This window comes from Suncus etruscus, chromosome 7 (assembly GCF_024139225.1).
Source record: "Suncus etruscus isolate mSunEtr1 chromosome 7, mSunEtr1.pri.cur, whole genome shotgun sequence".
In the NCBI taxonomy this organism is placed as follows: domain Eukaryota; kingdom Metazoa; phylum Chordata; class Mammalia; order Eulipotyphla; family Soricidae; genus Suncus; species Suncus etruscus.
The window spans coordinates 94,895,257-94,915,411 of record NC_064854.1 but is presented as its reverse complement, the minus strand read 5'-3'; the positions used below and the strand labels follow the sequence as shown (position 1 = coordinate 94,915,411).

At 39.7% G+C, this 20,155-nt stretch overlaps 1 protein-coding gene across 6 annotated transcripts in view; it reads right to left on the bottom strand.

Moving 5' to 3' along the window:
* The window catches only part of NCOR1 (nuclear receptor corepressor 1), a 170,247-nt gene that overhangs the window by 81,877 nt on the left and 68,215 nt on the right, over positions 1 to 20,155 (bottom strand). For 4 of the 6 annotated variants that reach the window (XM_049776734.1, XM_049776738.1, XM_049776736.1 and 1 more), the window contains 4 exons: positions 13,046 to 13,263; positions 10,711 to 10,773; positions 6,991 to 7,130; positions 1,555 to 1,681 (listed from right to left, as the gene is read on the bottom strand). In XM_049776734.1, the coding sequence (XP_049632691.1) occupies positions 1,555 to 1,681; positions 6,991 to 7,130; positions 10,711 to 10,773; positions 13,046 to 13,263 (548 nt within the window). Of the gene's footprint in view, positions 1 to 1,554; positions 1,682 to 6,990; positions 7,131 to 10,710; positions 10,774 to 13,045; positions 13,288 to 20,155 lie in introns of all 6 variants that reach the window. The other 2 variants (XM_049776733.1, XM_049776735.1) reach the window with 1 other exon arrangement.

The window sequence follows — 20,155 nt, the reverse complement described above, 5'->3', positions numbered from 1 at the left end:
TACTAATATTACAGTACGAAGAAAAACCAAACCACACTCTAATACATTTGACATTCCAATGTGGAATAATGAACAATAAATACATGATCTATCAGTTAGTAATAAATGCAATAAGTAAGTAATAAAATTAAGAGAACCATTAGATAAGGGGGAATTATCCAAGCAGATTAGTACATGCAAAAGCCCCTAAAATGGGGGTTGCCTAGCTCTGGAATAGCAAAGAGAGGGTGCTAGAACAAAGTAAGCTATCACCTCATACCTATTAGATACACAGCTCATTACTAAAAAGACAATAAATGAGAAATATAGAAAACGTGAGAAAAAGAAATCCCTATAAACTATATTTGTGAATGCACGTTGGTGCTAACAGTAAATATATCCTTATAAAACAAAAATTAAAACTACTATATAAAATTCAGCAATTCTATACCAGGTATTTATCTAATGGAAACTAAAAAACAAACTCATAATAGCCAAGACATCCAAGCAACTTGAGTCTTTATTAATCCATGGATAAAATAAAAATTTAGATGCACACATATATGTGGAATTTTATTCAGCCATTATAAAAAGATCTTGTCATTTTAACAACATGGATAGATGGAGAAACCTATAGGCCATTATGCAAAGTGAAATAATTTAGGTACAGAAAGACAAATAATATTTAAAATAATTTATATGAGCTTTAAAGAAAAAAAAAGGAACACAAATACAGAACAGATTAGTAGTCAGACTACAGGGCTGAAAATTCTGGGTCTTTCCTTGTGAAATGGGATTGGGCCAAGTGTCCCTGCACCCAAACTAATGCTAAAAACCCAGCGTGTCCTGTCCAGCTCCAGCATGTTCCCAACAGAAAAACAGCCAGGCAACACAAATTGACCTGAATGAATCTAAGTGTTGATAATTTCATTTGCTTTTGTGCTATAACAAACAATATGAAATACATTTGTTTGTATCTGCACAGAGGCAGGCTATGATATTGGGTAGGAGACTGGAACACTGGTGAAGGGAGGTCATACTGTTGGTGGGATTGGTGTTTGACTAATGATTGGTGTTTGGCTATTAAATGACTATATTATGACAACTTGGTAAATTATAGTGCTACAATAAAAATGAAGGGGAGACCCACTAAGACAAAGTTTAATTGTAAAAACCTATAATTTTGGAGGGTGGGGGAAAATTTATTATGTCTAAAACTCCTATAATGGTAAACTAAAAATGGGAAGTGTAATAAAGATACCAATTAAAAATTAATGTAGCACTGATAAACACACAAAGACAGTGTAGGCGTGTAGGTTTATGGTGGCATTAGCATCTCAAGTAGGTCTGCCATCTTCAAGAACTTCTGGCTACTGTAGTACATGTAGTATTTCAAGTGCTACAAAAATATTCCATTGAATGAATAAACTGTATTCAAGTCTGAAGTCTCTGTCAAAAAACGCTGATACTCTATTTTCTCAAAGAGGCAAATCCTAAACAGTCAAGTGACTAACCTAAAACCTGCATTAATTGAGTTAAAAGAAGTCGAACCTAAATGTGAGATGTTTAAGATACCTTCACTATCTTCTGGATTTTCTTCTTCATTAGAGGCTTCAATGTCTTCATCTTCCTGAGCAGAAACAGTGGAAGCAATACTTTCACACTGAGATACATCTCGCTCTTCACGAGGCTTTCGTGAAGCCTAAAAAAGTAAGAAATATTAAGATGTTTATGATCTTAATAGTTAAAGAACAAAAACCTTTTCTGGTATTTATATACACATGCTAAATATGCTAAGCAAAAAGCCTATGAGTTTCACAACTGCTCTGGCTGAAGTGTAATGTCTAGGTGATCATAACTGGTCTTTGTGTAGTTTTCATTTCTTCATTCAATAAACAAAATTTACATCCGAAATGTTTCTTGGAACTACATGCCACTATGCATGTACAAAGAGTCAAAAGATATAACATCACTCTTTTTCCAGCCAAAACAATTGGTTGATGGAATAGAAACACACCCTGAAATGCTCAGGGACGACTCCTAGGGGTATGAGACCATATGCAGTACAAAGGACAGAATCAAGGTTGGCTACATGTAAGGTAAGCACTTAAGCCTTATACTAGCTCTTTGGTCCAATAAAATTATTTTTAAAAGAAAAATAACACTGGGCCCAGAGACAGCACAGCGGCGTTTGCCTTGCAAGCAGCCGATCCAGGATCAAAGGTGGTTGGTTCGAATCCTGGTGTCCCATATGGTCCCCAGTGCCTGCCAGGAGCTATTTCTGAGCAGACAGCCATGAGTAACACCTGAGCATCACCGGGTGTGTCCCAAAAACCAAAAACCAAAAAAAATAAAAAGAAAAAAAGAAAAATAACACTGATTTCAAATAAAACTATATGCACAGGCCAGGAAAATAGCTCAAAGGATTAGTGTGCTTGCTTTAATGAAGAAGGGTTAGACCAGTTTGGTCCCTCATACTGCATGGTCGCTTGAAGAATACTATAAAGTACAACCTGAAATAATCCTTAAAATGGTGTGAACCCATTTCACTCCTTCCCAAAATAACATATTCATTGGAATATAAAAAACAGAAAACTCTGTTTAGAAAAAAAAGTAACTGTTCATAATTCCACTTCTTCAGAGTAAGGGGAAAGAACCTATTTTCTTCTATGGATCATTTCTTTTCTTTTTTTTGTGGGGGTCACACCTGGCAGCGCTCAGGGGTTCTTCCTGGCTCTACACTCAGAAATTGCTCCTGGAAGGCTCTGGGGGGAGGGGGCATATGGGATGCTGGGATTCGAACCACCATCCTTCTGCGTCTAAGGCAAAAGTCCTACCGCTGTGCTATCTCTCCGGCCCCATATGGATCATTTCAATATTTAAAAAATAATTTGTGGGTTGTAAGGCAGATAGTTTATGTGTAGCTGATAAAAGGCAATCTGTCTCTTCTTCATGAACTAGTGTCAGATCATATGAATTTGAGGGTCTTATATGGCTCACAGCTGATGGTCCACACTCCTGATCTAGTTATTAAAAGTAGATGGGGGGGGGGTGCTGGAGAGATAGCATGGAGGTAAGGCCTTCCATGCAGAAAGTCATTGGTTTGAATCCCAGAATCCCATATGGTCCCCTGAGCCTGCCAGCAGTGATTTCTGAGCATAGAGCCAGGAGTAACCCCTGAGTGCTGCTAGGCGTGACACCAAAAAAAAAATCTATCTTCCTTCCTTCCTTCCTTCCTTCCTTCCTTCCTTCCTTCCTTCCTTCCTTCCTTCCTTCCTTCCTTCCTTCCTTCCTTCCTTCCTTCCTTCCTCCCTTCCTTCCTCCCTCCCTCCCTCCCTCCCTCCCTCCCTCCCTCCCTCCTTCCCTCCTTCCCTCCCTCCCTCCCTCCCTCCCTCCCTCCCTCCCTCCCTCCCTCCCTCCCTCCCTCCCTCCCTCCCTCTCTCTCTTTTTTTGTTTTTGTTTTTGTTTTTGTTTTTGGGCCATACCCGGTGACACTCAGGGGTTACTCCTGGTTCTAAACTCAGAAATCTCTCCTGGTTTGGAGGAACATATGGGATGCTGAAGATCAAACCGTGGTCCATCCTAGGTCAGCCACGTGCAATGTAAACGCCTTACCATTGCACCACCACTCCGGCCCAATTTCCTTTCTTTCTTACATAGTATATATGTAATTATTTAAACAGAACCAGAATGGCCGTATGTAATTATACTTTCCATTTTAAAAATATCAAATAGTCTTAAGCTAAACACTAAAATTTTTCAAAAATATTTTTATTAATAATAACCCACAAAAACTGTATAGCAACAAGTATTTTATACTTGATCTTAGCCAAAAAAACAGAAGCAACGCAAATTTTGTTTTAAATTTTCCTATTTTAAGGCATGTCAAGTTCTGGTACTGCTACTGCTGTAATAAACTTTCTTTGCTAGCATTAAGATTGGGCAGGTGCTTGGGATGGAGAGATAGCATGGAGGTAAGGCATTTGCCTTTCATGCAGAAGGCCATTGGTTTGATTCCTAGCATCCCATATGGTTCCCTGTGCCTGTCAGGAGCAATTTCTGAGCATAGAGCCAGGAGTAACCCCTGAGCGCCACCGGGTGCGGCCCAAAAACCGGAAAAAAAAAAAAAAAAAAAAGATTGGGCAGGTGGGCCGAAGTGATAGCATAGTGATGGGGCATTTGCCTTGCATGTGGCCAATCTAGGATGAACAGTGATTCGAATCCCAGCATCCCATGTGGTCCCCTGTGCCTGCCTGGAGTGATTTCTTCACACAGACCAAGAGTAACCCCTGAGCACCACCGGGTGTGAACCAAAAACAAACAAACAAGAATTGGGCAGGTGTGGCCAAAGTGATACTACAGCAGATCTGAATGACATTTGCCTCACTTGTCACCAGCCTGAGTTCAATTCACAGCATCCCCAAGAGCTATCAGAGTAGTGCAGTTACTCTGAGCACAGTTCGGTTTGGCCAAAAACATTGTGTATTCAAACATAAATAAATAACATAAAAAGATAACTGGGAAGGAGAGATAGAAGATAGTACAAGAATTTTGGCAGTTCAGAGGATTAGTATTTTTGTCTTGCACATGGCTAAACTCATTTCAAATCCCCAGCACTGCATATGGTCATCCAAATAACACAGGAGTGATCTCTGAACACAGAGCCAAGAATAAGCCCTGAGAATTGCCTGGTGTAACTCCTCAAAAAAAAAAAAAAAAAAACTATAAACAAGGGAGATCGCTCAAAGGGCTTGAGTGTGTGCTTTGCATGTAGAAACCTTTAGTTACATCTTTAGCACCACGTGGTTCTGTGAGCACCAAAAGCCAAGAGTAACCCTCAAGCACCAGTACATATGGACCAAAAGCAAAATTTTTTATATAATTTTATATAGTTATGAAAAAATGACTCGATGATATCACAAATAAGTATTACCAAATTTCTTTTACTAAGTACTAATCTCCACTCCACCCCATCTCTAAATTATGTTTAGAGATGTCAAATTGTCATTCCTCTACTGAAACAAAACAGTAAGATTGTGAAAAAATTTAAATGCAAGATACTAGCTACTTGTTATATTTATAAACAAATATATGTAAATAAGGTATCCTGCCTTTGTAACAGAAGGTCCCAACCCTACTAATTCTCTACTATATGCCTCTTACCCTATAAACCAATATGTTCGAATAGTGAGCTTATTTCACTAGGTTATCAGTCTTTCCCATGGGATTTCTTGTTACTTACAAAAGTAAAAAATTATAAATGCTTTCATTCAAATAGTGATGGTTTAGATAAGAATATACTACTTACAACTCAATCTAATGCATTAAGACAGTAAAACAATAATATTTCAATTACGGAGTCACATACAAGGTGAAATTTTATAGGCTAAATTTCTATTCTTTTTTTTTTTGGTTTTTTGGGCCTCTTGGCTAAGTGCTCAGAAATTGCCCCTGGCTTGGAGGGACCATATGGGACGCCGAGGGATCGAACCTTCATGTGCCTTCCTTGGCTAGCACTTGCAAGGCAGACACCTTACCTCTAGTGCCACCTCACCAGCCCCTAAATTTCTATTCTTAAGCCTGAGTGACAGTACCACTCGAGAATACTCCTGGTGGTCTCATGGAACCACATACTCCCCAGAAATCAAACCTTAGTCTTCTTTTTGCAAAGCATGCAACTCCAATCAACTGAGCTATTACTCCAGCTCATATAAGGGACATTCTTACGTGAAACTTGCAATTTTTAAAAAATCGCAAATGTTTGCAGATAAAAAATATATCAAGTACTTTACACTGTGATACCCCATTATGAATTAAGCTAAAGCACTAGCTCTTTCACCCAACACTATGGATGAAATGTCAAAATCATAGGAAAAAAACTTTAAAGTTAGCTTTTTATTAAAATGATGTTGATGTAATGGAACCACTCTGAGAACAAGAGCTCTTGTTAAGAAATTTTAAGAAATCTAAAATTTTAGCTATTATTAGCTCAAGGATTACTTCTGATTCTGTATTAAGGGATGATTCCTGGTGGGGCTCAGAGGACCATATGTGGGGGATACCGGTAATCGAGTCAGGTTGGACTGCATGCAAGGCCAAGCTCCCTACCCACTGTACTAGCACTCTGTTCTTCACAAAATATTTTCAAAATAAAAACTAGCTACTAACTTGGGGTCAGAGACATTGCATGGAGGTAAGGCATTTGCCTTTCATGCAGGTCATTGGTTCGAATCCCGGCATCCCATATGGTCCCAGAGCCTGCCAGGAGTGATTTCTGAATGTGGAGTAAGGAGTAACCCCTGAACACTGCCAGATGTGATCTAAAAACCAAAAAAAAAAAAAAAAATCCCAAAACTAGCTAACTCAACATAGACACAGGAAGTTCATCTAAAATTCTATATTGGGGGGTTGATTTGTTTTGAGGAACCACACCAAGCAGAGCTCAGGAGTTACGACTTGCTTTGCATACAGGAATCATTCTTGGTAGAATCAGGGAACCATAGGGCTTATCTATTGTAATATCTCTCTGGCCCCCATTCCAAAGTTTTAGTCTTCAAGTTTTAGTTCTAATTCTAAACTGCTTATATTTTCCAAACCAAGATTATTCACTACAACTGAATTACCATTACTATAAATAGAAATTTTACTCTGGACAGTAAAAAAGAAATAGTCTACCTGTGCTAAAAAAAACTATTCTTGGGGCCGGGTAGGTGGCGCTGGAGGTAAGGTGTCTGCCTTGCAAGCACTAGCCAAGGAAGGACCGCGGTTCGATCCCCCGGCGTCCCATATGGTCCCCCCAAGCCAGGGGCGATTTCTGAACACATAGCCAGGAGTAACCCCTGAGCGTCAAACGGGTGTGGCCCAAAAACAAACAAACAAAAAAAAAACTATTCTTTATAGGTATATGCAATAAACAAAAGCACAAAGAATTATTTCTCTTAAAGTAAGTCTTAAACCTTAAGCTACCACACAAACTTGCTAGTAAAGATTTAGTATCTCTGAAATACTTACTTTCTGTTTATGCTGCTGTAAGAGATTGTCAAGATTGTGTCGCCTTTTATAGTTAAAATAGAAGTTTTTACATTGAGCTTCACTTTTGGTTCCCACCATTTTGGCAATTGCTGCCCAATTACGACCATGTTCTACCAGGCCTATATTTAAATAAAAAAAAAAAAAAATCAAACATTATTTGAACAGTCAACTGAAAAATCAAATAGAAAAATAAGAAAATAAATGTGATCATCATATTAAAAATCATTAACACTAAAACTAAAAGTGAAATCACTACATGTTTATTAAAATAACTATTAAAAGACTTCAACAGTCCTCTCCTCTTTCCTTATCTTCTTCTCCCTCTCTCCTTTCTCCCATCCTCCATTCCTTCTCTCCTTTCTCCATTCCTTCCTCTCTTCCTTCAGTCCTTCATCCCTTCCTTCTTTTCTTCCCTCTTTCCTGATTTCCTTCCTTTCCTCCTTCCTACTTCTCTTCCTCCTTTCCTTCCATCCTTCTCCTACCTTCCCTCCATCCCACCATCCCTCCCTTACAGAAATAAACATTAAGAGATTCACTTATAAAATATGCTCAAAGTTTTATACCCAGAAATTATAAAACATGCTAATTATTTTAAGAGTCCAAACTTATTTATATTGAGAGGCTCACAAAGAGCTAGGGCAATATTGGACAGAGTAATGGATAACACATATACACTGAATGTTTAGATATACCATCTTTGGAGATAATATGTAAATATAAATATAAATAAAATTATATATAAATTACTAGCATAAAATTTATAGGACTCCATTTAAAAGACAATAATCAATGTCTCTGGTCCATTTGTAATCAAGCAATTCCCTCAAAAAATAATCAGTTTTTTTAAAAACCTGTAATATCACAAAAAAAATCATATACAGAGAACTATATGAACAAAAATATACTATGGACACATGCCCAACATCAACCCAACAATTTAAGAAGTACATCCTAGGACCAGAGCAATAGCACAGCAGGTACAGTGATTACCTTGCGGAGGGAGGGAGGGAGGGAGGGAGGGAGGGAGGGAGGGAGGGAGGGAGGGAGGGAGGGAGGGAGGGAGGGAGGGAGGGATCCCAAGAAAGGTATAAGGTGTGATGTCCCAAGATAGTGGCCCATTCAGTGTAAGCACCTCCATACCTATCTGACTCACTTGTGTGCTACCCATCAGGACCCAAGAAGAGTCCTCCGGATCTGGTGGGAAAAGAACCACTTCCTTCTCCCACAAGTGATAATGCAGTCATGAGATATTCTCCCTCTCCGTTTCCAATAAAGAGCACATCTTGGCCTGTGTACTGAACTTTCAACAAGGTAGTTTGGCTACCCAAACATACTAATAATTAGCCCATAATGCAACCAACAACCCCTCAAAAAACCAAAGTAGTTATGGAAGGAACAAAGAACAGAACCTTTATTACACAGTAGCAATAAGTTCAAATCAAAGAATTCATTCCTTGAACCAGTGCTGAGGGCTGAACTTTTGTTACACAGAACAAAATAGAGGGGAATAGTTTTGATGTGTAAAGAAGAGACAACCTCCCACAAAGCTTCCCAAGAGTCCTCTCTGGCCAGTGAATTGGAAAAAATCACTCTCAATCTATCATAGACACCACAAGAAAACAGTGCAGAAACCCACTCTAGGAAGTGGACAAAGAGAGGAGGACCAAAGTCTTATTCAGAAATATTCACTTATATAAACTCTATAAAAAATATTTCATGGGACTGGAGAGATAGCATGGAGGTAAGGCATTTGCCTTTCATGCAGAAGGTCATTGGTTCGAATCCCGGCATCCCATATGGTCCCGAGTCTGCCAGGAGCAACTTCTGAGCATGGAGCCAGGAGAAACCCCTGAGCGCTAATGGGTGTGACCCAAAAATAAAAAAAAAAAAAAAGATTTCAAAGAGGAAATTTTCAGGATGTTTAATTAGCTCAAAGAAACAGTGGAACTGCCAGTCAATAAAAAGAAGAAAAGAGCAGAAATGAAGGGGGGAAAAAAAAAACCCTACTAGGAGAAATGCTCAAACTAAAAATGTTGGCAGGTACCTTGACTGGACAGTAAAAGTAGCTGAGGACAAAAATCAATGAGCTCCAAGATAAGAAGCAGAAAACCTTCAGACAACAGCAAAAAATGAAAAGAAAAATTCAAAATAAATGAACACCAAATAAGAGAACTTTCAAATGAATTCAAGAGGAAAAGCATAAAAATCATTGGAGTTCTAATGGAACTCCATTAGGATCGTAACCCTAATGAAGAAGCAACAGCCAAACAGCCAAAGACATCACAGCTAAGAAGTTCCCAGAGCTGGAGAGTGCGTGCATCCAGATCCAGTACACCAGAACAGTACCAGCTAAAAGAGACCTAAATAAAAAGCCTTCAAGACAACACCCTAATCAGAATGATAAAAACCAGACTGAAATATTGAAAGCAGAAAGATCAAGAAGAAAATTATATACAAAGAAGAGTCCCTACATTTTACAGCAAGCATATCAAATGAGATCCTCTAGTCTGAATACAATACTTTATTTAAAAAAAAAAAGAAGAAGAAGAAGAAAGAAACTCAATGAAATTAACACCTCAACCAGAACACATTCCTCAGCCAGACTGTCACTCAGATTTCAAGGAAGTAAACAGAACTTCATTTACTTGAAAGCAATTTTAAAAGAAGAATTAAAGGAGGGGCGGGATTGATAGCACAGTGGTAGGGTGTTTTGTCTTGCACACAGCTGATCTGGGGCGGACCCAGGTTCGGTCCCCAGCATCCCATATATTCCCCTGAACCTGCCAGGAGCGATTTCTGAGTGCAGAGCCAGGAGTAACCCTTGAGCACTACCAGGTGTGGCATAAAAACAAGAACTGAAGAAGGGGCTGGAGCAATGGCAGGGAGGGAGGGATGGAGTGAGAGTAGGGGGGGAGAAGGGGGAGAGAGAGAGAGAGAGAGAGAGAGAGAGAGAGAGAGAGAGAGAGAGAGAGAGAGAGTACACATGCAAAGAATAGTGTAATAGTGTCATCCATAGAGGCAGGTTGGGGAGGAGGTGGGAGGAAAACTGATCATGGAAAAACTGGGGACATCATTGGCAGGAAGTATATCCTGGTGAAGAAATGACACTGAAACTTTGTATGAATGAAACTCAAACATCAACAACATTGTAAGTGTCTAACTCACAATGATTCAATAAAAAGATTTTTTTTAAACATAATGTTCCTTGGGGCAGAGCAATAACACAGTGAATAGGGCATTTTGCCTTGCATGTGGCCAACCTGGGATGGATCCTTGGTACTCCTTTTGGTCCCCCAAGCCTGCAAGAAGTAACCCCTGTATGCTACTGGGTGTGACCCAACCCCTCACTCCCCCAAAAATCATAATGTTCCAAACTAAGTTTTAGGGCACATAGATAGAAGAATGACAGACAGACTCAAATCTTGCTATGTCTACAAAGTTCACACTTTGTAAAGAGACTCTTTACAACATTCAATGTAAAACTACATTGAATATAATTTTAAAATCCTCAAAAATGGATCTCTATAAGGCAAAACTGGCCCAATTTACAAGGATAACACTATCAAAAAGAACTTCTATTTGCCATTACGAAACTATCAAATCAGTTCTAACACATTCATGACTATTAATCCTTAAAAAAAAAAAATGTAAAACCAAACCAAACTTTAAGGAATACTCAGAGCTACAACTACCATTTACCTTTTTTTGCAACCTCCATTTCTTCTTCTGTCCATCGAGAGGTTTCAACAGGCTCTGCCAAAACTAAAGAGAGAAAAACAGTAAGGAAGAAAAACTTTTAAATTAAATTATTCATTCAATGATTATATGGCACCATAACAAGAAAGATAGTTCAGGGAAAAGCTAGAATACATGCCTACTATGATCTAGCCTCAGGGTTCAATCATTAGAAGCACATGATATCCCTAGCACCACTAAGTGTAGTCTAAAGGCCCTTAGCATTTTCTCTCTCTCTCTCTCTCTCTCTCTCTCTCTCTCTCTCACACACACACACACACACACACACACAAACCCCATGCAAAAAAACAAATTATGGTTGCAATCATATAATTTTAACCTATTTATTTGATATAGAAACTTTTCAAAGCATTTAATTAAATAAATTATAGAAATAGGTTTCTTCCTCCAAACCAAAGTCACTGTTATGATCTTCTCATATTCTTTAGCTACCTATGTCTATATGTTTGAATACTTTTAAGTTATTTTCTAGGTCTCCTCTTCCCCAGTGCCTTTCCAATTTTTTGGAAAGGTCATTCCTATTCTGCACTGTCACAAAAAGAGCAACTTTCTCTTTTACATATATATAGTAGACAGACTAATATTTCCTCTTTTATGCCAACAAGAAATTCAATGTTATCAGCCTTGAAATGAACTCCTGCTGTGGTCTCCTTATCAAAAACTTGTTATACACACACACACACACACACACACACACACACACACACACACAATCATTACACACACCCCCAAGTAACTCAGATTACTAATGCAGTATTCAGATATACCTTTGAATAAAATTTAAACTTTCACTAATTTTAATCACTTGTGACCACTTATCACTCATACCAATAAATTATATGAATCAGTTCTAATCTCTTGAATCCATCACTTCATTCCCTGAATCAATTCACTGTTACTGATAACTCTATTGGTCCCTTTGCCTCAAGTTGGTAATCTCTCTAATAAAACCTCCACAATCAATCACAGCATTAAAAAAAAAAAAACCACACAACTTAAGTTTTACAACTTTGTAATGAAAGCAGAATAAAGTCCAAACACAGCACACCATCATCCACTTCAACCTCTTGTCTGTTTATTTCCTTTATATCATTACTACAATTCCTAGAACATTTTTGTTTCTTCAAATTTTCAAAAAATTGGTATCAATGAACTACCAAATGGGGTACTCATTATATACAATCCTTTTATAAATTAATGTGAAAAGAACCAGAGAGAAAGCCCAGTATTCTCTATAAATTTATTTCTGTAAGAAATTCTATGTGATTAAAAAATGCTTTTTTTTATAATATTACTTATTATTTAGGAGGAAAGGGAAGAGCTTAAATCATTCAGTAAAGAACAGTTTAACAAACCAATCTTCAGGGGCTGGAGTGATAACACAGTAGTAGGGCATCTGCCTTACATGTGGCTGACCCGGGATGGACCCGGGTTCAATCCCCGGTACCCTATATAATACCCAAGTCTGCCAGGAGCAATTTCAGAGCACAGAGCCAAGAGTAACCCCTGAGCGCCACTGGGTGTGGCCTAAAAATAAAAAAATTTCACAAATAAAAAAAAAAACAATCTTCAGAATTCAATGCCAACATTCTGTCATCAGAAAACATTAATGAATATTACTTAGAAACTAGAAAATACAACATATACCAGGTTAATACATTTTGAAAAATAGCAGTAACACTAGGATTATAACTAAGCCCAAAAAGAAAAATTATGCTAAGGAAGCAAATTTGGGCTGATAATTTTTCAAAATAGATTTTGGTATAAAAAGATCTGAATTTTATTTTTGGATCACACCTTGCAGTGTTCAGGGAACCATGGGGTGCCTGGGAATTGAACACCAGGCTCCTATATGAAAAGTAGATGCTTTTCACTTGGAGTCATCTTGCAGGCTCCACAGTTTAAAATTTTACATGGGTGTTTGGCTCTCTCGCATAACATAAGCCTTGAGTATATCGAGTCCTATATTTAATCCCCAGCATCAAAAACAAAACAAAAACTGAACACAGCCAAAGATCTAGTATAGTGGGTACCCACATGGTCCCTCCAACGCAAAAGGAGTGATCCCTGAGCACAGAGCATAGGAATAAGTCCAGGTGTGGCTCTAAAACAGAAACCAACCAAAAGAGAAGCACCATTTAAGTTCAAACTTTCACATCATGTCTAGGCTACTTTGTTAAAATTCTCTCCTGTCCTACATTTCCAGGTAAACAGAACTCAGGTAAACACAATCCCTAAAAAAAAACATAGCCCATTCCCTTCAATCTCATGCACTCACTGGGTTCAGGGGGTGGTGGCAGAGGAGGTGGAGGCTCTTCAGTGGCGGCTGCAGCCGCAGCACTGGCAGCTGCAGCTTCATTCGTCATGGACCTGGTGATTCGGCCCTTCCTGCGACCCTGACTATTAGCAGTCTTTCGGCCCCGAGGTGCAGCCTGCTCTCTCTCCTCAGTTTCTTCTGCAGTACCTTCTATTTTGTCCTTTTCCTTGATATTTTCTCTGAAAACAATATCAAAAAGTTTTCTGGGATTTAAAACGATATTCATTTAAGTTATAGCTTTTAAACAGTTTTTAAAGACATGATGAGCATTTAGCATTAAGTAAGAGTTAACGAATGGAGTTTACAGTATTCGATTAAGAAAGGTTTGTTTTTGCTTTATTTCCAGTTTTTATGTCACACCCAGCATTGCTCAGGATTTACTCTTTTTTTTTTTTTTTTTTTTTTTTGGTTTTTGGGCCACACCCGTTTGACACTCAGGGGTTACTCCTGGCTATGCGCTCAGAAATCGCCCCTGGCTTGGGGGGACCATATGGGACGCCGGGGGATCGAACCGCGGTCCTTCCTTGGCTAGCGCTTGCAAGGCAGACACCTTACCTCCAGCGCCACCTACCCGGCCCCAGGATTTACTCTTGGCTCTATACTCAGGGTTCATTCCCGGCTGAGTTCAAGGATATATGGGATACCAAGAATCAAACCCAGGTAGGCCACATGAAGGCAGCATCAGACCTCTATCCCTCTGGTGCCAAGAAAGGGTTGTTAATTTCTCTTCTAAGGGAGTTTATACATTCACAATAAAGAAATAAAATTTCATTTATGTTTTTACATATCTTTTCAGGCTTTTTAATATCCATAGAGGTTTTTATTAAAATACTTTTATTACTAATATAGACATTTAAGCAGTATCTAGAATAAAATATTTACTGGCATAAAGCCAATTCTTTCTGAAGTTTAAAATATACTTTAATAGGTTTATTCAGACTCTTATATTTTTCTTTCTTTTATTGTGGTTTTTGGGTCACACCCGGCAGTACTCAGGGGTTATTCCTGGCTGCAGGCTCAGAAATTGCTTCTGGCAGGCACGGGGGACCATATGGGACACAGGGATTCAAACCAATGACCTCCTGCATGAAAGGCAAACGCCTTACCTCCATGCTATCTCTCCGCCCCTCTTATATTTTTCTTAACTCTCTTCACTCTTACTAAATTTTACAACTGTAGAATTTTTATACTTCATATAAATCTTAAAATGCAATAGCATAGAATTATTCATAACATTATTTTATAACTTATATCCTAAAAAAGACAATTTTGAGAAAAATTTTACTTTATCAACTTTCTTTGATTTACAATTTTGACAAATTTCGCCGTTTAGCTTTATTCACCTATGTGTGTAATGTCTTCACCTCCACAATTCAAAGGGGTGGGGTGGAGGCACAGATATAGTACAGTGGGTTAAAAGCTTGCCTTTAATGCAGCCAACCTGGGTATGATCCCCAACACCCATAATTGTTTCCCGAGCCATCCGAAGTGAACCCTAAGAGAAGGACCATGAGTCAGCCCTGAACATTGCTGGATATGATGCAAAACAAAAAAGAAACAAAACAAAGTTTTATCCCAAAAACAAGATCAGAAAACTTCCTAGACTGCAATTCAGAGGTAGTGTGTAAACCAAAAGACCATGTTCCCAAATTGCTCTCACATCTCTGGGAAATGAGAAACTTAAAACACTCTTTTCCATGACAAATGCTTTCTGTTAATAATAAACTACAATACTATTTTCTCAAATCAGGTTCAATATAATCTATACCAGGGCTTCTTGTTGTTGGGTCATACCTTGTGGTGCTTGGGTGTTATTCCTGACACTGCACTCAGCAACTCAGGAATAACTCCTAGCAGTGTTTGGGGGAGGAGGGGACCATATAGGATGCTGGGGATCGAACCCAGGTAGACCATATGCAAGCAAGCCCTACATACTGTATGATCACTCTAGTCCCAAACAGGATAAATTTTGTCCACTTGCACCATTTTTTTTGTGTTTTGTTTTGGGGCCACACCTGGTGGCGCTCAGGAGTTACAGCTGGCTCTGTACTCAGAAATTACTCCTGGCAGGCTCAGGGAACTATATGGAATGCTGGAGAATGAACCTGGGTCAATCACATGCAAGGCAAATACCCTGTACACTGTGCTATTGCTCCGGCACTTCATAAAAACTTTTTGATGCAATAAATGCAATATTTCAAGTGCTGCCAGGAGAAATATGCAATTGACTTTAATAATTTGGGGGAGGGTTATTTTGGGTTTGCTTGTTTTGTTTTAGGAGCCACACTCAGTTGTGTTTAGGGCTTACTCATGGCTCTGTGCTCACTTGAGGAATCACTTAAAGCAGAACTCCAGGTATCATATGGAATGTCAGGGATCTAATCCAAGTCCCAAGTGTACAAGGCCTTACCCATTATACAATATTTCCTGGCCTCTGAATTTTAAATAATTTTGGTTGCTGTGAAATTTACTCTCTCCAATTATTTCCCCCGATCCCTACAATTATCTAACCCACTATTTATGAAGCTAGACAATAAACCATGTGGGGACCATCTAGCCCATAGGCTATTATATAAGCCCTCAAAATGTGATTTGGCCTTGGTATATAACAAGAAACAGTTTTGTATCCACTACCCATGGTTACCTGCCTGCAAATGATGTTATAAATATCCAAATGACCCTTAGCAGAACAAAGGTTCCCTATCTCTGACTCAATATGTGTAACAGAGGCCATCTAGCCTTCTAGTTAGGAAACTGGCCTCTGGTGTAGACTGAGTTTGTACCAAAGCCCAGTGATTTACTAGCAATGTGAACAATTTGTTTCTTCCTGAACTTTAGGGTTCTCCGCCCCCCTCCGCTTTGTAAAATAAAAGTAACAAGCAAATATTTATTGAATAGGACTATTATGGGAATTAAGGGAGTTAATTTATATTAAATGCTCTCTAACAAGTGTCTCTTGCAAGTAAGCAAGCACCTACATACTGTACTATTTCTCCAGCCTCAAACACAATCTTAAGCTCTTTCCTTTCTAACTTATCACTATGTACATGAACTAATACCAAGTTTTAGTAATTACATCAAGTAGCTTATTTTTCCATAATTCCACTATCTTTATTCCATGACCACTATAGTGTCTCAGTACCAATCCTAGTGTTTTAAAATAACCATCATAATTTTTGTGGGTTTTTTTAGATTTGAGAGTGTTTTCTTTGTTTGAGAGGTGGGATTGTTTTTATATCATGCCTGGCTGTACTCAGGGCTTACACCTGGTTTGGTGCTCCTGGAAAGCTCAGATCATATGTGATGCCAGGGATAAAACCCAGGTTGAAGAGTGCAAGATAAGTGCACAATCCAGTCCAACAATTCTAACTTTTAGATCTCCAATCCTCCATTCAATATGGCCAATGAGTCAATATTCTAGTAAAGACCTTTGCAATCATCCTAACTCTTTTTTTTTTGGTTTTTCGGGCCACACCTGTTCAATGCTCAGGGATTACTCCTGGCTAAGCACTCAGAAATTGCCCCTGGCTTGGGGGGGGGGGGGACCATATGGGATGCCAGGGGATCGAACTGCGGTCCTTCCTTGGCTAGCGCTTGCAAGGTAGACACTTACCTCTAGCGCCACCTCGCCAGCCGAATCCTAACTCTTAAAACTACTCCCAGAAAGAACTATATACAATCTCTTGAATAAACATTCCATTTTAGTAAGCGAAGTGATAAGACAGTGGGTAGGACGTTTCTCTTGCATGTGGCTAAACTGGGTTCAATCAATCCCCAGCATCCTATATGTCTCCTGAGCACCACCAGAAGTAATTCTTTTTTTGTTTTTGGGGGCGGAAGGGGGGGGGTCACACCTGGCAGCGCTCAGGGGTTACTCCTGGCTCTATGCTCAGAAATTGCTCCTGGTAGGCTCGGGGGAGCATACGGGATGTCGGGATTCGAACCATCGTCCTTCTGTATGCAAAGCAAATGCCTTACCTCCATGCTATCTCTCCGGCCCCAAGAAGTAATTCTTGAATGCAGAGCCAAGAGTAATCCCTAAATATTGCTGAGTGAGGTTAATACCACCCCAAAATATATTTCAGGTTTAAAGACAGACAGAGCTAGAGAGATAGCATGAGGTAGGACGTTTGCCTTGCATGCAGAAGGATGGTGGTTCAAATCGTGGCATCCCATGTGCTCCCCCTGAGCCTGCCAGGATCGACTTCTGAGTGTAGAGTCAGGAGTAACCCCTGAGCGCTGCCGGGTGTGACACCCCCCCCAAAAAAAAAACCAAACCAAACAAAAAAGACAGACAAAATCTAATTACTATCAACCTTTCTTTTTCTTCCTTGTCTAATGTTCCAATTTAATAAAAGTGTTATCTTTTTTGTTGTTGTTTGTTTGTTTTTTGGGCCACACCTGGGGGCGCTCAGTGGTCACTCTTGGCTATCTGCTCAGAAATCACTTGGGGGAGGGGGTTCATATGGGATGCCAGGATTCGAACTACTGTCCTTCTGCATGCAAGACAAATGCCCTACCACTTTGCTAGTTCTCCAGCCCCTTATCTGTCCTTTTTTTTTTTTTTTTTTTGGTTTTTGGACCACACCCGTTTGACGCTCAGGGGTTACTCCTGGCTATGTGCTCAGAAATCGCCCCTGGCTTGGGGGGACCATATGGGACGCCGGGGGATCGAACCGCGGTCCTTCCTTGGCTAGCGCTTGCAAGGCAGGCACCTTACCTCCAGCGCCACCTACCCGGCCCCTATCTGTCATTTTTAAAGCAGTATATATATTCGTCATTTCTTTCTAATCTCTTACTTCTACATAAAATACTCCATATAATCTAGAAAGAAGTAAATCTTAATTTACTGGTTCTGCTCATTCTGATACATAAATTTTTGTTTGTTTGTTTTGGCCACACCCAGAAATTCTCAGGGCTTTCTGCATTTAGAAATTCCTCCTCGTGGGGCTTGTAGGACCACATGGAATGCTGGAGATGGAACCCAGGTTGGCTGTGTACAAATCAAGACCCCTACCTGCTGTACTACCTATCACTCAAGCACCTAATTTTTTTGCTTGTTTTTTGTCTGTCTTGGGGGCTACAGGGGTTACTGCTGGTTCTGCACTCAGGAATGCTGTGGAACATCATAGGATGCCAAGAATTGAGCCTAGATCGGCTCTGTGCAAGGTAAATGCCCTATCACTTTGGTCCCAATTTTGCATAGTCTTTGTACTATGTTTAATTTTACCTTAGTAGAAAGGAAAATATTCTGGGAATAGTTAATATAAAATATATTTATGTATTTACTTTCTATATAAGACATATCTCAGGACCGGAGTGGTGGTGCAGGGTGCAAGGCATCTGCCTTGCCAGCGCTACCCAATGCTAGCCTCTCATATGGTCCCCCAAGCCAGGAGCGATTTCTGAGTGCATAGTCAGGAGTAACCCATGTGTCACTGGGTGTGGACCAAAAACAAAAACAAAAAGACATATCTCACACAATTAAAAATGCTTATTAGGCCCGGAGAGATAGCACAGCTGTGTTTGCCTTGCAAGCAGTCGATCCAGGTCCAAAGGTGGTTGGTTCGAATCCCGGTGTCCCATATGGTCCCCCGTGCCTGCCAGGAACTATTTCTGAGCAGACAGCCAGGAGTAACCCCTGAGCACTGCCGGGTATGGCCCAAAAACCAAAAACCAAAAAAAAAAAAAAAAAAAATGCTTATTAAGGGGGCCTGGAGAGACAGCACAGCAGTGTTTGCCTTGCAAACAGCCGATCCAGGACCTAAGGTGGTTGGTTCGAATCCCAGTGTCCCATATGGTCCCCCGTGCCTGCCAGGAGCTATTTCTGAGCAGACAGCCAGGAGTAACTCCTGAGCACTGCCGGGTGTGGCCCAAAAACCAAAAAAAAAAAAAAAAAAAAAAAAAAAAAAAAGCTTATTAAGAAAAGAGAAATTTAGGGGCTGGGCGGTGGCGCTAAAGGTAAGGTGCCTGCCTTACCTGCGCTAGCCTTGGACGGACCGCGGTTCGATCCCCCGGTGTCCCATATGGTCCCCCAAGCCAGGAGCAACTTCTGAGCGCATAGCCAGGAGTAACCCCTGAGCGTCACAGGGTGTGGCCCAAAAACCAAAAAAAAAAAAAAAAAAAAATTAAAAAAAAAAAAAAAGAAAAGAGAAATTTAGGGGCCGGAGAGATAGCATGGAGGTAAGGCATTTGCCTTGCATGCAGAACGTCGATGGTTCAAATCTTGGCATCCAATATAGTCCCCTGAGCCTGGCAGGAGTCATTTCTGAGCATAGAGCCAGGAGTAATCTCTGAGTACTGCCAGGTCTGTCCCAACCCCCCCCCTCCAAAAAAAAAGAAAAAAAAAGAGAAAGAGAAATTTGGGGTTGGGGCTGGAGAGATAGCACAGTGGTAGAGCGTTTGCCTTGCATACAGACAATCTAGAACAGATGATGGTTCGAATCGTGGGTATCCCATATAGTCCCCATGCTGCCAGAGGCGATTTCTGAGTGCAGAGCCAGGAGTAAACCCTGAGCGCCACAGGATGTGACCTAAAATCCAAAACCCAAAACCCAAAACCAAAAAAAAAAAAAAAAAAGAGAGAGAGAGAGAGAGAGAGAGAGAGAAATGTAAAGAAAATAGCAAAATATGCATTTCCATATGCGTAGAATATATAAATAGGTCAGGTATAACTGTACTTGAACAACTAAAAAAAAAAACATTTGTAATAGAAATTTTCCTAAACAAAAAAACTGAAATGAATATTCAAATCTTTAGAAAGCATGTTATGTGACGTAAATTTCTTTAGATGCCACAAAATAGACCATCAGTATTTATGAGGATTATAAAATAATAAAACACCAGGGCCGGAGAGACAGCACAGCAGTAGGGTGTTTGTCTTGCAGGCAAAGGATGGTGGTTCAAATCCTAGCATCCCATATGGTACCCTGAGCCTAATGGGGGTGATTATTGAGCGTGGAGCCAGGAGTAGGCCCTGAGTGCTGCTGGGTGTGACCCAAAAAAACAAACAAAAATAAATAAATAAAAAAAATAATAATAACAATAACAATAAAACACCAATATAAATAT